At 65.6% G+C, this 14551-nt stretch overlaps 1 protein-coding gene across 3 annotated transcripts in view; it reads left to right on the top strand.

The window, feature by feature from the left end:
* The window catches only part of ADAMTSL2 (ADAMTS like 2), a 31078-nt gene extending 17788 nt beyond the window's left edge, over positions 1–13290 (top strand). For 2 of the 3 annotated variants that reach the window (XM_059141597.1, XM_059141596.1), the window contains exons 12-19: positions 3914–4011; positions 7283–7409; positions 8202–8415; positions 8502–8657; positions 9159–9329; positions 9663–9839; positions 11666–11810; positions 12671–13290. In XM_059141597.1, coding sequence (XP_058997580.1) covers positions 3914–4011; positions 7283–7409; positions 8202–8415; positions 8502–8657; positions 9159–9329; positions 9663–9839; positions 11666–11810; positions 12671–12789 — 1207 coding nt within the window. In that variant the 3' untranslated portion in view covers positions 12790–13290. The remainder of the gene's footprint in view (positions 1–3913; positions 4012–7282; positions 7410–8201; positions 8416–8501; positions 8658–9158; positions 9330–9662; positions 9840–11665; positions 11811–12670) is intronic. The other variant, XM_059141598.1, reaches the window with a different exon arrangement.
* The last annotated feature ends 1261 nt before the right edge of the window (positions 13291–14551 follow it).

The raw sequence follows: 14551 nt of genomic DNA, 5'->3' as shown, positions 1-14551 counted from the left end.
CGCCCGAAGCCTGGGCTTTAGGGAGCCTTTCCCGCCAGTTTGGCCCGTGAGTCAGAGGGGGTGCCGAGCGCCCATGTGTGACCCCAGCTCTGGTTCAGGAGAACCATTCTGAGGGGTCATCGTGAGCCAAGCTCAGGCCAAGCATCCACGCGCGTGGAAACACCTGTCACAACACTGTGTTCGGACAGTGATAGGGACCCAGAGGGAGTCGTGCCGGGGAGCCCAAAGGCCTGGGATCCGGCGGGTGCTCCAGGCTCCTCAGTGCATGTGGAGTGGCTCGGCTTGACCCTCCCTGCAGGCCAGAGAGGAGATGGGGAAAGGTCCAGTGGGGCCTCGGCGAGCAGCCAGACCCCAGAATCAGGCCTTGGGAATAAGTCCTTCTGCTTCAGGGGCTGGAGGTACCCCTAGGATATGTCAACCAAGGGTCTACCTGGGGCCAGGGCCCCAGAGCTAGGGACACACCTGGAGACACCTGCACAGTCACAGCTGGCTCTGGGTTGGAGGCTGTTGGGAGCAGCGTGGCCCCAGGCCTGCTGCTATCCCGGCCAGGAGACAATCCCTGGTGACAAGTCCCTTGTGCTGTCGATGGCCACCATGGAGGGTCTCTTGCTGTTCCCCAGAAGCTCGGGGAGCAGCTCCAGCTGTTTCAAGCAGAGCGAGTCAGGCTCAGCTGTCGCTGGTGGAGGCGGCGGGGCGGGGGTGCTGGAGGTGGGAAGCACTTGGAGGTTTCTGTTTTGTCTCTGGAGACCCACCCGAACCCCCGGCTTTAGACCCCAAACAGGAATGGGGCTGAGGGTGCGGAGGTGGGCTTCCTTGGGACCCTGGAGGACTGGGTTTAATAGAAGGTTTGGGCTTCACTCACAAGGTGACATGGTCGGGGTGACCCTCTCACCCGTGAGCCTGGGGACAAGAGCCGCAAAGTGGCCCCCCTCTGGGTGGAATTCTTTGCAAATGTGGACAGTGAAGCTTCTGAGGCCGCCCTTCTTCCCGCGGGGCCCGCCAGGGCTGTCTGCCCACCTGCCTAGAGACCCGCAAGCTTGCAGGGTATGGGGCCTGGGGGCACGTGGGACCCAGCGGCGGGAGGGGCGGTGAGCTTTGCTTCTAGGAGCACGTCGAGTCAGAGAGCGGGGTCCAGGGGCAAAGGGCCGGTGTTCACCGCGAGCCAGCACCTGGGGGGGCCCAGCAGGTTCCTGAAGCCTCCGAGGCTGGTCTCCATGTCTTTCGCTGCCCTCTTGTCGGCTCCAGGCCTGCCCGGAGGGTGACGGTCTATCCCCAGGGGAAGCCCCGGATGAGGACTCGGGAAACAGAACCGGCAGTAGCGCGGAGCCTCCAGCGCGGGGCCGGGGTCCTTGCAGGTGCCCGAGACGGTTGGCTTCCCTCTCTGAATGGCCTTCTCGGGGCGGCGCAGAGGCCCGGCTGCCTCGTGTGGCTCACTGCGCGGAGAGAGCTCAGGAAGGCGCATCGGGGCCCCCGGCCACCGTCCCAACTTCCTGTGTGACTCAGGCGTGTCTCCTGTCCACTCCCGGCTTCCGTTTCCGCATCCCCGAGTGCGGGGCTAGGAGGTTGGGCAGCCCGGGATCCCCAGGCCAGACCACGAACACACGAGCTTTTGGGTCCTTAAGCCACGTAGACAGTGTCTCCCCTGCCCCAAACCCAGACGAATGTTCCCCCTCCCCCTGCCCCGGGGCCTCCTGGGCCATAGGGATTGATAGGATTGATTGTGGCCACTCAGCCAGCCTGGCCGGTCCCAGTCGGACCTGGGGAGATGCGGCGGTGCCAGCCCCAGCCATTGCCCGTCAAAGGATGCTGCCGCGAGGAGACCAAAGATGGTTTTTGGAGATAAAGGGCCCAGGGAGGCCGTGGGGAAACCAGCAGGCCAAAATAGCCCGGCCGGCGCGCTGTCCAAACACAGGAAGTTGTGTCTGCTCCGAGAGGCCGAAATCAAAGGGGCAGCTCAGAAAGGAAAGGTTATTTTCATCTCTGCCGAGCAGCCACAAACAATCAAGGGAGGCCCCTTGGTCACCAGGCGCAGATGCTGGGAACCAGCACACGGGGACTTAGCACCCCCCACCCCCCCACTAGCCCCGGAGCGGGCAGAACGGCACCAGGCTTGCTGGTTCGCTTGTAAACAAGAGACTCGGCCACTGTCTGAGCGCGTCTGGCCGAGAGGGGCACTCTCTTCCTTCCAAAGGGAGGCAGGAGAGGCGTGGGTGGCGCAGAGATCCTGGGGGTGTTTTCCTCCTGGGGCGCTCACTCCTTCCAAGAACAGAAGCTGGCAGGCACGCTGCGGTGTTGGGCACGGGCGCACTGGGTTTTCTAGAGGGGCTCTGGTGGCCTGATGTGGGCCGTGGGAGAGAGAAGCGTGGGCAGCACCTCCAGAAATACAATTTGTGTTTCAGCCCCGAAGGGTTATTTTGAAGCCGGCTGCTCGCTCTCTCTCTCTCTCTCTCTCTCTCTCCCTCGTCGGAATGAGTCACGCAGCCTGCTGGCTAAGGAGTGTGTAATTAGTTGAAGATAGTACAGCTTCCCCATGGGGGGGTGGGCACTGGGACGGGGGCTCCCTGGCCCTTCCTCCCCGGAAGACTTGTGCAGGGCAGCTGGGGCTCCCTTCCAGGTTCCTGTGGGTCCCTTGCTCTGAGATGACAAGGTCTTAGGTGGGTGAGGGGCCCAAGCACTTCTTCTCGCTCTTAAGGAGGAGGAAGGGAACCTCCCCCCCCCCCCCACCCGGAGGTCCGTGAGACGGAAGGGCTGGCTGTTGGCTGTGAAGTCACCAGGTGAGGGGCTCGGTGGCTTTAGCGACATGTGCCTTCAGGGCCACGTTCCCCGAGAGTGGACCGTGGGGCTGGTCCACGCAGCAAACCTGGAAGCAGAGCGAGCTCCCAGTTGAATCCAAACCAATGTCTCGGTCACAGAGGCGACGGGCAAGCCCTTCAGAGCATGCGCCCCGGGACCTGTGCTGAGCCCGGCCACCGAGGGAGCCGCAGGTCCCCGTGAAGGGACCTGGGAACGTGCCCACGTGGACGCCTCGTGGAAGGGTGGCGGCTCGGGGCAGTCGTCAGCCGGCCCCCACGGGCGTGAAGGGCAGGGGCGCGGGGCACCAGAGCAGTGTCCGGTGTGCCAGCGGCGCCCCACGTCCCCTCCTGGGGGCCGCCCTCCAGCGCCAGCGGCCACACCTTGGAGCCGAGTCTGGGGCGCCGCTTCCCTCCTCCCCCGCTGAGCCCAAACCCGGCCTGCACGTCGGATACGGAGGCCCCAGCACACCAACTGGTTCAAAGAAGCAAACAGTCCTAACAATAGTTGGCTTCAGCCGCCCAGGCTCTGGCCAAGAATCATAGCTGGTCGCTGGCACGGCCTCAGCTCCCTCTCCCTGCACAACAGCCATCTCAGACCTGGGCAGAGGCGTCTGGAGGGGACCGGCCACTCCCCTGTCTGCCGCTGGGCTTTGCTGTTTAGATCCTGGGAGGCCGAACGGCTAGTGTCCCCGTTCAGGCTGCGTCCTGAGACGGCACGTTCTCAGCGTGGAAGGGGCCTTCTGCGTCCCTTGCGGGGGAGTGGAGGAAAGCAGCTCGCTTGCCCATGCTGAGAAGTGACAGCGGGGAGCCGGCACGTGTGCGGGGAGCCGCGGCCATGTGGGTGAGCCCCAAACTCGCCCCCAGCCTGGAGCCGGGGCCGCTGCCGTGCCGTGTGCCTGGACGGCCCCCGGCCGAGGACAGAGAGAGGCCAACGTCTGCTGCTCCCAAAACGTGCCTCCCTGCGGTGCCGCCTCCTGTTCCCTGTTCTGGACAGCACATGGGCTGACTCTGACAGTGTAGACTCTGCCCGGGGCCAGGGCAGGCTCGCTATTCCCTGAGGGCACAGCCTGGGGGCCCAGAGCCCCTCCGGGAGTGCTCACGCTCTTCTCCACACCTTTCAGGACCAGGCCCAAGGCGCGCAAGCAGGGCGTGAGCCCCGCGGACATGTACCGGTGGAAGCTCTCGTCACACGAGCCCTGCAGTGCCACCTGTGCCACAGGTACGGGCCGCCAGATGGGCCACACACGCTCAGCCTGCCTGCACCGGGGTGGGGTGGGGTAGGGGGAAGCTGCGGGCCCCCTGCCCCCGGGAGCTTATCTCCTGATTTCCTGATGGGAACCGCATTGTGAGGGGACAGGAGTCGGCGTCCTCCGGCTCCCAGGGGCCGCACCAGACCACAGTCCGGCCTGGCCTCCTGGGGCTCGTGCCGGCTGCCCCCTGCACACCGTTGTCCGCCGTTCTTTGTATGGCATTTTGTTAGGGCGGACGTCCTTTTGGTTGAAAGTTAGACCGCCCAAGTGGTAAGGATTTTACTTCTGTTCACAGCAGTTTAGGAAGGGGAGCTCGACCCACGGGGGCCGGGGGCAGAGTCGAGGACCCTGTCAGGGGAACAGGTGGGAACAGAGACCCACCCCCAACCCCCACCCCCGCCTCGGTCGCTCCTAGACAGACAGACACATGTGGTCAGTTACAAGTGTTGAGCTGAGGTTCGGGCCCGCGTCTGTCTGCCCACATGGCTGGCCACCTCCGTGCTGGGACCCGGGCTTCCCTCCCCAGGGGCTGCTACATGTTCAGAGTCAGACCCAGGGCCCGCGCCCGTGGGAAGCATTGCAGGGAGACCCCGAGGGCCGCCTCGCCCGCGCCTGCGACTTCATATTTGGGTCAACACCCGGGGCAGCTGCTCGAAGTGTGTGATGCCCCAACCCCGTCCCACAGCCCCACATCAGCCTCTGCCATCTCTGGCCTGTGGGAGGATGAGGCAGGCCGCGGGTGGTCAGGGCGGGCTCACGTGCGCCTCCTGCAGCCCTGGTTAGCATAGGAGATGCCCGGGGGAGGAGCTCGCACATGGGCACCGCCTCCACAACGGCCACCCTCCGCTGACCCCTAGAGAGCCTCCTCAGCGGGCTGACCCGAGGGGGCTGGGCACGTGGGGGCGGGGGGTCAGGTTTGCCAGAGGCTGTCTCAGCAGTGCACAGACGGGGTCGGACAGAGCCGCCCGGTCTCCCCGGGACGCTGCGGGTGTTGGAGTTGTCCTGACATTCTGCGTCTGGGAGCCTCTTGTTTCCCTCCCAGATGCAGGGCTCCCTGCGGAGCTGACAGCCCTTGAGATGGGGGGGGCAGTGCCTGGCCCTGGGCAGAAGACAGTCCCCAGCAAGGACACAGAGCCACTTTTCCTGGGTCACAGAGTGGCCAGGCAGGGGGATGGGCTGGCTCTGCCTCTTGTGAACCAAGGGACACGGGAGGTTGAAAGAAGAAAGGAAACGGACAGACAGAGCGGACAGACAGGCCGGGCTCTGCTCTAGGACACGCTCTCCTTTACCCGAGGCTGGCCAGGAGCGAAATGAAGGGCCCTGGTAGGGGGTGAGCTCCCCATCACCACGAAGGCACCCAGCTCGGCCCAGGTGGCCGGAGGCAGAAATGGCCGAGTCGGGTTCCTGCTGAATAGCCCCCCGGCCACCACCTCTTGTACACGCCACCGAATTCGAAGCTTGTGACTCTGGCCAGCTACTCTGGAAACCCCATTCTGTAGGGTGCCGAGGCCGGGCCAGGTGGTAGTGGGGTCACACGCCTTCTGGGGCCCATGGAGTCTGTGCGGGATCACAGGCACACAGCAGGGGCCCCTTGGCACCTTCGGGGTGAGGGCTGGGAGTGGTGGGTCCGGTGGGCCCTGAGCCCGGTCCCCTGCCCGTGCAGCACGCCCATCTGTGTCTCATGAGCCCAGGCTCCCTGCTCGCTTTGGCTTAAAGGGAAGGCCCCATGCGTGAGGAGGTTTGAAAAGCTCTGCACTCGAGACGGACGTGACGAAGTAATCTGGTACCTCGACTCACCCAGACTCTCAGGGACGTTCCCAACCTGGGGATGACCACGCTGAGGCCTGGAGAGTCCGACAGTGTTCCTGCGAGCCTGCCGTGATGAAGGAGACAAGGAGCTGGGTCTTGAACCCCAGTCCCTTTTGCTCCAGCCCTGCCACGTTCCCGGTCAATGGTGAGGTCTGAATGGATAGTCAGGCACTTGGCAAGGGTCTGCAAGTCCCCAGCACTGGACCTCCCTGGGCCCCTGAGCTGGTGTCTCCAAGGCCTGGAACATTACCAAGCAGACTTGGCCAGGAAGGGCCCCCTCCACCCCCCACCCCCCACCCCCACCGGCCCCAAGAGAGGGCAAAAGACGACGCAGCCCAGTGCTGGCCCCGAGGAGAGAGTGATTGTAACCTGGCTCGTCCTCTACGGAAAAAAGAAAAAAAAAATCCCCTTGTAGGCTGCTTCCCAGGCAGTTTCGTTCCATCCAGGCCTGGGGCTTGGAGAGACGGCGGCTTTCAGACACGCGCCGCCGGGAAGGGAGGGCTGGGGCTCTCCATCAATGGGGAAATGGGTTTCCTCCTGGGGCGCCGGCAGCCCCATTGAGGAGGACTCCACTGTCTCCGTTACTCAGGGAGGTTGGGTCTCCGCATCTCTCTCTCTCGCACACACACACCAGCAGCAACAGACCCCAGCCCCACCGGCCTTCACCGACCCCCTCCAATCTCCCCGCGTCATCCTGCTTCCTTCGCAGGGACACAGCCGCTGCTCGGCGCGTGGGGCCCAGGTGTCCGCGCAGGGCCGCAGCAGGGCTGCCCGGGCAAGAGGACCAGAGGAAAGATGGGGGTTGGGGGGGTCAAAGAACCAAGAGTAATGGGCGAGAGCCGGCCCGTCACACAGGGTCCCCCGAGGGGATTTACGGGGTGCTGGGGCTCCAGGGAGGGGGACACACATGGAAGTGGCTCGAGAACGTCCCAGAGAGTCGGCTAAGGGTTCCGATGTGCCACAGGAGGGCAGGGAGAGTCTGAAGACGGACTGTAGCACCTGGGGGCAGCCCGGCGGGGCCGGAACGACGCGCGCTTCAAACACGGCCGTCCGCCCACCGGCCCGCTCGACGGGGATGGGGGCCGCTGAAGGAGTGAAGTCGGGGACACGTGGCTGCGTTTCCTCTGGGCTGTGAAGGGCCGGTTTGAGCCCGGGGTTTGTGACAAACAAGGTGGGCGCCCGCTCCGAGCTGGATGGTGCCGGGGTGGGGCTGGTGACGAGGGCTCAGACCCGGAGGCACAGGCGCGGAGAGTTCAGGTCCACGAAGCCCTCGTCCCTGGGCTCTGCCGCTGTTCTGGAAGCCGGTTATCCCCAGTGCGAGCCGGGGGACCTCTGAGAGGTCGGGTGACCTGTCTGTGCTCGCGTGGCCCACCCGCTGGTCTCCAAGGGACTCGCCTGGGGCTCACGGGCCCTTCCTGTGTCCTGAACCAGGGGTCCTGTCGACCTACGCCATGTGTGTGCGCTACGACGGCATAGAGGTGGACGACAGCTTCTGTGACGCCCTCACCCGTCCGGAGCCCGTCCAGGAGTTCTGCGCCGGGAGGGAGTGCCAGCCCAGGTACCTGCCACCCAGCGCCCTGGGCGGGGGGTGTGGGGGCAGCTGGGGGGCGGCTTTACCTCGGCCCCAAGGAGCAGCAGGAGTTAGCTAGCATCCGGCCCCCACCACCGGCTTTGTGGGTGGGGGGCTGGCGTGGGCGTCCGAAGCGGGTCCGCCCTGTCCCACGCTGCAGCACAAAGGGTCAGAGACTGGGCCCTCAGCACGTTCTCTTCCCAGTCATGACCATGATGGGGTCCCCAGAGGAGCGCAAGGCTACACACCTCTCCCTCTCCAGCTGGCCTCATCTGGGCCCTCTGTCTCCTGCATATCTGTTCCCTTCCAAGAAGCTGGTTATGCGCTAGGGCCTGCCCTTACCCCCTGGGAGCCCTCATGGGGGGCAGCACAGGGCTCGGGGACACTGAAGCATGATCTCACATAGAAGCAGGGAGGGTACTTTGGGCGGAAGCAACAGTATAGGCCACGGAACAAGGCCAGAACATGGGTCCTGAAGTGGCGGGAAAGCCAGGGGTTGTGGGGAGGGTGGGCGGGGAAGGCAGGTGGAGGCCGCGTGGGCTGCTAGGCAGGCTGGCGGGCGCAGGCTCCGGGCACGGGCCCCCATGCCTGACCTTGGGTGACTCCTGGGGGGCTCAGGACCTCCACCCTGAGGCCTCACCAGGTCCCGGGGATGGGGGGTGCTTAGGTCGCCGTGGCCGTGGATGCCGTCAGGGGTACGTTCCCCCCGGGGCCAGGGGTTGCATGGGGTTCCCGCTGCAGGGAAGGGGCGTCTCTGAGGGCGGCCCCGTCCCGAGGCAGGTGGGAGACCAGCAGCTGGAGTGAGTGCTCGCGCACCTGCGGCGAGGGCTACCAGGTCCGCATCGTGCGCTGCTGGAAGATGCTGTCCCCCGGCTTCGACAGCTCCGTGTACAGTGACCTGTGCGAGGCGGCCGAGGCCGTGCGGCCCGAGGAGCGCAAGACTTGCCGCAACCCGGCGTGTGGGCCGCAGTGGGAGATGTCCGAGTGGTCCGAGGTGAGCGCGCGCGGCCGAGCGGGTCCGCAGGCCCAGGGGCCGCGCAGGGGGCCGCCCTGACCCCGCGCTCCCGCACCTGCCCGCAGTGCGCCGCCAAGTGTGGGGAGCAGAGCGTGGTGACCCGGGATATCCGCTGCTCGGAGGATGAGAAGCTGTGTGACCCCGACACCAGGCCCGTGGGGGAGAAGGACTGCACGGGCCCCCCCTGCGACCGCCAGTGGACTGTCTCCGACTGGGGCCCGGTGAGGGCAGGGCCCGGCTGGGGCGCGGCGGGCTGGGGAGGGCGGCTGCCACCCCTGCCCCGGGATGGTGTGTCCCCGCCCCTCGCCCTGCGGCCCCTCAGTCTCCCTGTTTGTCTCGAGTAAGGACGTGGGGTTCGAACACCCAACCAGCCGCCCTCCCTGCTATTGTGAGGAATCTAACCCTTTCTTGTGACCTCCCCGTCTGTCTGTCTCTGGGTCACAGCTGCTCAGCTGCTCACTGGGGTCCCATGTGGGTGTTGGGTACACGATGACCTTTTTAGGTATTTTAGGTGTGCTTTTCTGTGTCTGTTTTTCACCGAGCATGGAATATTTCTGTAATTAGAACAGAAAATGTTATTTAAAAAGTGGTAGCCATGGCAACTGCTCCCTCCCCCACGCTGCTGCTGCCCGGGGAGCCCGGGAGCCGGTCCTCTCTGGGAACGCAGCAGGTGGGGGGACTTGGAGAGGGCCCCACCCCTAACCCCAGCCTCCCCCCTGCAGTGCAGCGGGAGCTGCGGCCATGGCCGCATGATCCGGCACGTGTACTGCAAGACGGGCGACGGCCGGGTGGTGCCGGAGTCGCAGTGCCAGACGGAGACCAAGCCTCTGGCCATCCACCCCTGTGGGGACAAGAATTGCCCCGCCCACTGGCTGGCCCAGGACTGGGAGCGGGTGAGTGCCGGGGGCCAGCAGCCATCTGTTCCCGTGACCACCTCGTCTGCCCTCTGGACCCGTGGTTCCCACCAAGCTGCTGCAGGGGGCCCACTGTTCGCCGCATCCGCTTGGGACAAATGGTCATGCGCCATTCTGTTTCAAAACAGTTGGTTTTCTGCACAATTGCTTTTGATCCAATGTGTCTGGGGCCCGATGGTTTTCCACCAAAGAGCTCACCCATCTGCCAGGGGCGCCTTACGGACCGGGCCGTATCGCGCAGTCGCGTGTGTGATGTTCTGGTCCTCCTGGCCTCTGGCCTCTGACCCGGCTCCATCTGTCCCCTGGCCCCAGTGTAACACCACCTGCGGCCGAGGCGTGAAGAAGAGGCTGGTCTTGTGCATGGAGCTGGCCAACGGGAAGCCACAGACCCGCAGTGGCCCTGAGTGCGGGCTCGCCAAGAAGCCCCCTGAGGAGAGCACTTGCTTCGAGAGACCGTGCTTCAAGTGGTACACCAGCCCCTGGTCCGAGGTGAGCACGCCGCCGGCCCCTGCACTTGCGGCCGGCCCTGCGTTCCGGTCTTGCCGTAAGCGGCCCTCACTCACCCCCGCTGCGCTCTCCCCATGTGTCCTTAGCAACAATGCCTCTCCTGGGCCCCCAGACCTCTCTCCACCTAGTGACCCACCCAGGGACAGTGGGGGGGGGCCACGAGTGGTCTTTGAACGTCCCTGGGGAGGGGGCAGAGAACGGGAGCCCCGGGGCCAGTGCGGCTGAGGCCAGGCCATGTGACCTGGGGTCTCCAGAGCCTCCGGCCTCCGTGTCCTCATGGGCACTCATACTGTGGGGAGCAAGGGGGACACGAGATGGACACTGCGGGGTGTCGTGTGGGACAGGGAGCCTCAGACACTCAGCCGTGATGTTCTGCTGTGTTCTTCAACACACACACCCCAGGCTTCCATGGTCTTGGTCGCTAGGATGATGGAGGCCAAATGCCCCAATCTTAGAGTTCAAGGTGAAGACTTGGGGAGTAAGACAGGGTGAGTCTGGGGGCTCCACGAGTGCCGCGCCCCCACATGGGCTCAGGGTTCCCCTGGAAAGACTTAAGGTGACGCCAGTCTTGCCCCACATGGGACCTCTGCCTTCTACAGCGCCCACGCACGCTCATTCAAGAGCAAACCTCCACTCTGCGTCACCCACGGGAGGACCCACCTGGGGAGAAGGAAAGGGGCTGAGGGTGGGGGTCAAGGTCCGCCCTCCCCTCCCTGGCCTGGCTGGGCCGGAGGGTCGGGAGGGCCTCAGGTGGGGCTGAGGGGCTGGTGAGGGAAGAGCCAGCTTCAGAAGACGGGGCGGCTGTGGAGGTGGGCCCGGGGCCTGGCAGGGGCGGGTGCTGTGCTGGGGGGTGGATACCAAGACCTGGAAGTGAGGGGAGCCACAAAGAGGGAGCAGGTCCCCCGCAAATGGGCTGAGAGCTGGGGGGGACATCCCCGTATTGCCCTGTTGACGATGGGTGCGTGCAGGGTGACTGAGGCGTTGGACCTCTGGTGTTCTGTCCCTGCGGCCGCCCCCCAGAATGCGGGCTCCACAGGCGTTCACTCCTCTCCAGTCCCCCCCGGGCGGAGGGTGCCCTCCGGGGACACAGTCAGAGGCTCCTCAGGGTCCCCGCAGTGGGCGGTCCTCTGTGCCAGTGCCCATCTGACCTCCTCTTGCCCCCGACGCCGGGAGGGGCTGAGTCTAAATCAGTTAAGTGGGGTGAGTCCAGGGCTGGGGCCTTGCCCCCGCTTGGACCCCTTGGGGAATCGAAGGCTCAGGTCCCAGATGTGCCTGGGTGATGCGGGGTCACCCAGAGCTGGAGGAGCGAGAGGGATCCACCGCCCGTCGGATCTTGGCAGGAGGCCGGCGGGGCATCTGGGGTCAGCAGATGTCTCTGGTGTTCAGGGTAGCTCACGGGGTTTTCCAAGGGGAACATCTGGACGGGGGAGCCGCGGGGGGGAGTGGTGACTTTGGAAGATGGGTTTAATTGGCCCACGACAAACACAGTTATTTTACTGGATTGGAAACCAGTGTTCTCCGTCAGCCATGGCCCCATGAGTCTGGAGTGTTCTGTTCCATGGGCCCTGGGAAAGCTGAAACCGAAGGACCCACCCAGGGACAGTGAGGGGGGCCATGACTGGTAAAGCTGGTAAAGCTGAGCAGCCCTGGGTGGGGACGAGTGTCAGGCCTTGTGACCCCCCACCCCCACCCCTGCCTGCGCGCTGCGACTCAGCAGCCTGGGGGGAGGGGTGGGTTCCCTCTTTGGCCTGAAGCCCTGTCTTGCCAGGTGGGGAGGGGGGCTTAGGTCATGCTGTCCCTCTCATCAGTGCACCAAGACCTGTGGTGTGGGCGTGCGGATGCGAGACGTGAAATGCTACCAGGGGACAGACATCGTCCGGGGCTGTGACCCGCTGGTGAAGCCCGTCGGCAGGCAGGCCTGTGACCTGCAGCCTTGCCCTACGGAGCCCCCAGGTAAGAGGGGGAGGCCGACAAAGGTGGGCCGAGCCAGAGGCCGAGGGGTGAGCAGGTGTCCGCCGAGGCGCCAGGAGGACTCAGTGGTTTAGTGGCTGTGATGGCAAGTCCTACGGGAAGCAAGGCTCCCCCCGCCCGCCCCCTGCAGAATGGCTGAGCCTGGCTGGGAGGTGGGGTGGGCAGGGCAGCAAGTGAGACCTGACAGGGAGCCACGCGGAGACGGGCATCTGGCTTCGGGAGGTGGGGCCGACTGTGGGCGAGGTCCCCCAATCCAGGAAGGCCTGGCCTATACAGGGCGCACAGCTCAGGGGCCGGGCGCAGGAGGCTGGCCGGTGCGGGCCGACGTGGGGCTTGAGTGCCCGGAAAAGGGGTCGGGTGCTGGGCTCCGCGGGGGCACCCGGGAAGGTGATGAGTGGCTTCGTGCCTGCTCAGCAAGAGGGGACGCCTGTGTGCCTGCTCAGCAGAGGGGACGCCTGTGTGCCTGTGGGCCTCCTGGGAAGTGAGGTCAAGGTGTCCTCCCGCCCTGGCTCTGGCGTTGCCCTTCCTGTGCACAGGTCAAACCCCTGGGGGGGGCGGGTACTGGGCCCTCCTGGGGAGCTGGGGCAGGGGCAGGAGAGGGCCGGCAGAGGAGTGGTGCTCAAGGGCCCGAGGCGGGCCAGGGGGCCCCACTGCCCCTCACCTGGGATCATGGGCAGATAGGGGCCACCTGACCCCGGGGGCTCCGCTGCCTGGACCACCTGCGAGGAGCCCCAGCTCCCGCAGATGGGGAGATGAGGTGGGGGTCCGGTCCTGTTGAGTTCTCACCCCCCGGCCGCCTCTGATGCCCGCCTCCCCTCCCCCACACCGTGTCCCTCCCCCAGATGACAGCTGCCAGGACCAGCCTGGCACCAACTGTGCCCTGGCCATCAAGGTGAACCTCTGCGGCCACTGGTACTACAGCAAGGCGTGCTGCCGCTCCTGCAGACCCCCGCACACCTAGGCCCTGTGCCGCCCCTCGGACACCCGAGCGCCCCGTCCCCTGGAGGCCCCCCACGGACACCCTTCCGGAGGGCGCCTGGCTGTGAAGACCCGCCCTGAGCCTCTGTTCTCCCCCGGGGGACGGAGAGCACTCCAGCAGAGCCGCCCCTGCCTGGGAAGGCGTTTCTTTGTGGTTCCCACCGGCAGCCCCCGGCCCGGCGCCCGGCCCCACCGGAGGAGCCTGGGAACGTCCTCTCCTGCCGCGGGGCGACGGGGTCGAGGAGGGCTGGGGCGGTCAGGGGGTCCAGAGGCCACCTCGGACCCGGATCCCGTCTAGGGGAGCTCCTTCCAGAGGAGTCGTATCTCGCACGAGCATCCACTTGCCTCGTTACACGAAGCTGTCACGCGCACGAGGGACCCGCTGCACTTTACGCCCCGGGAGGAGGCACTGTTTCTCACGCTAGGGTGTGGTCGTCCGTCAGTACTCCTGTATGTCAATAAAGTGGTCGTATTTATGGTGGCATCACGGGCTCCTGGTGGCTCCGGCAGGAGGTGGGGTGGAGTCAGGCTCGGAGAGCCGGGCTGTCTGGCCCGTCCAGCTGGCGAGTTCCGGAAGGTTTGCTGAGGCCACGGGCAGAGCTGCAGCGTCTCCCTGGAGCGGGCCCGTCGGGGGCAAGCAGAGAGATGTGGGACCCCTGTGGGGGTGGGGGACTCTGATGTACTCAGAACCGAGCCAGTCTCATGCCCACTCGCTGGTGTGGAAGCTGGGGACGGGGCTCGGGGGGCTGGAGGGATTGCGTGTCCTGAACCTCAGGAGAAAAGCCCCGCCTCTGGGTGTGTGCAGAGAAATCAGGCAGGTGGGGCACTCAGGAACGCCCTCCGTCGCTACTATTTCTGGACCTCGTAGAAGGGCTACTTAATCTGGATTTGGCGGGGGGAAGGGGCCCCAGGAGGGCTTCCCGGAGGAGGTGATATTTAGGCCAGTCCGGCAACAGGAGTCCTTCCCCTGGATGAAGGGGTGGGGAAGGGCGTGCGGAAGAGGAAGCAGCAAGCACAAAGCCTCGGGGTGGGGGGTGCGTGGGGAGATGCCGAAAGCGACCTGCTCTGGCTTCGGTGGAGGGAAGGAGGACCTGGGTGTCCACCCGTCGCTGGATGTGAGAGGGCCACAGGGCCCAGGAGGCTACAGGAATTGTCTCCTTCAGGGACGGGTGGCTTCCGTGGGATGCACAGCCTGCTGCTCCCCAAACCGGGGCCAGAGCAGGGTCACCGCACGGTGTTCAGGATGGCATTAGGGGGGCTGTTATAGGGGTGGTTGGTAAAGGCCACTGAGGCCGTGGGGTCCCCAGCTCAGCTCCAGGAGAGGTGGGTCACCTCAGTCCAGGGGTCTGGGCCCCCGATGCACCCTGCTGCTGTGCCCTGTTGTCACCCTCTCCTCTCCCAACCCCCACCTTGGCCTGCCCCCCCACCCCCCGCTTTCCAGCAACATGTGCCGGGCTCTGTGTCACACGTGCCCTGAGAGCCCCGTGGAGCGGGCATCCATCTCATCCCGCCGTGTTGCCGCTAGCCCAGGCCCAGAGACCATCCAGCCCGTCTCCTCTGCCCTGTGCTCAGAGTCTAGGCCAGTGGCTCCCAGCTCCGGCCCATAGACACGACTGCTCTGGGAAACACCCTGAGATGCGGCGTGCTGGGGCCGACCTCGGATGGGAGAGGCCAGGCTGTCTCCGCCCGGCACAGGGCTGCACACCACCCCTTCCCAGGAAGTGCCGGGGAGGGCTCTGGGCGGG

Source organism: Mustela lutreola, chromosome 12 (assembly GCF_030435805.1).
Source record: "Mustela lutreola isolate mMusLut2 chromosome 12, mMusLut2.pri, whole genome shotgun sequence".
NCBI classification, from domain to species: domain Eukaryota; kingdom Metazoa; phylum Chordata; class Mammalia; order Carnivora; family Mustelidae; genus Mustela; species Mustela lutreola.
This window is presented reverse-complemented; position numbering and strand designations above follow the sequence as displayed.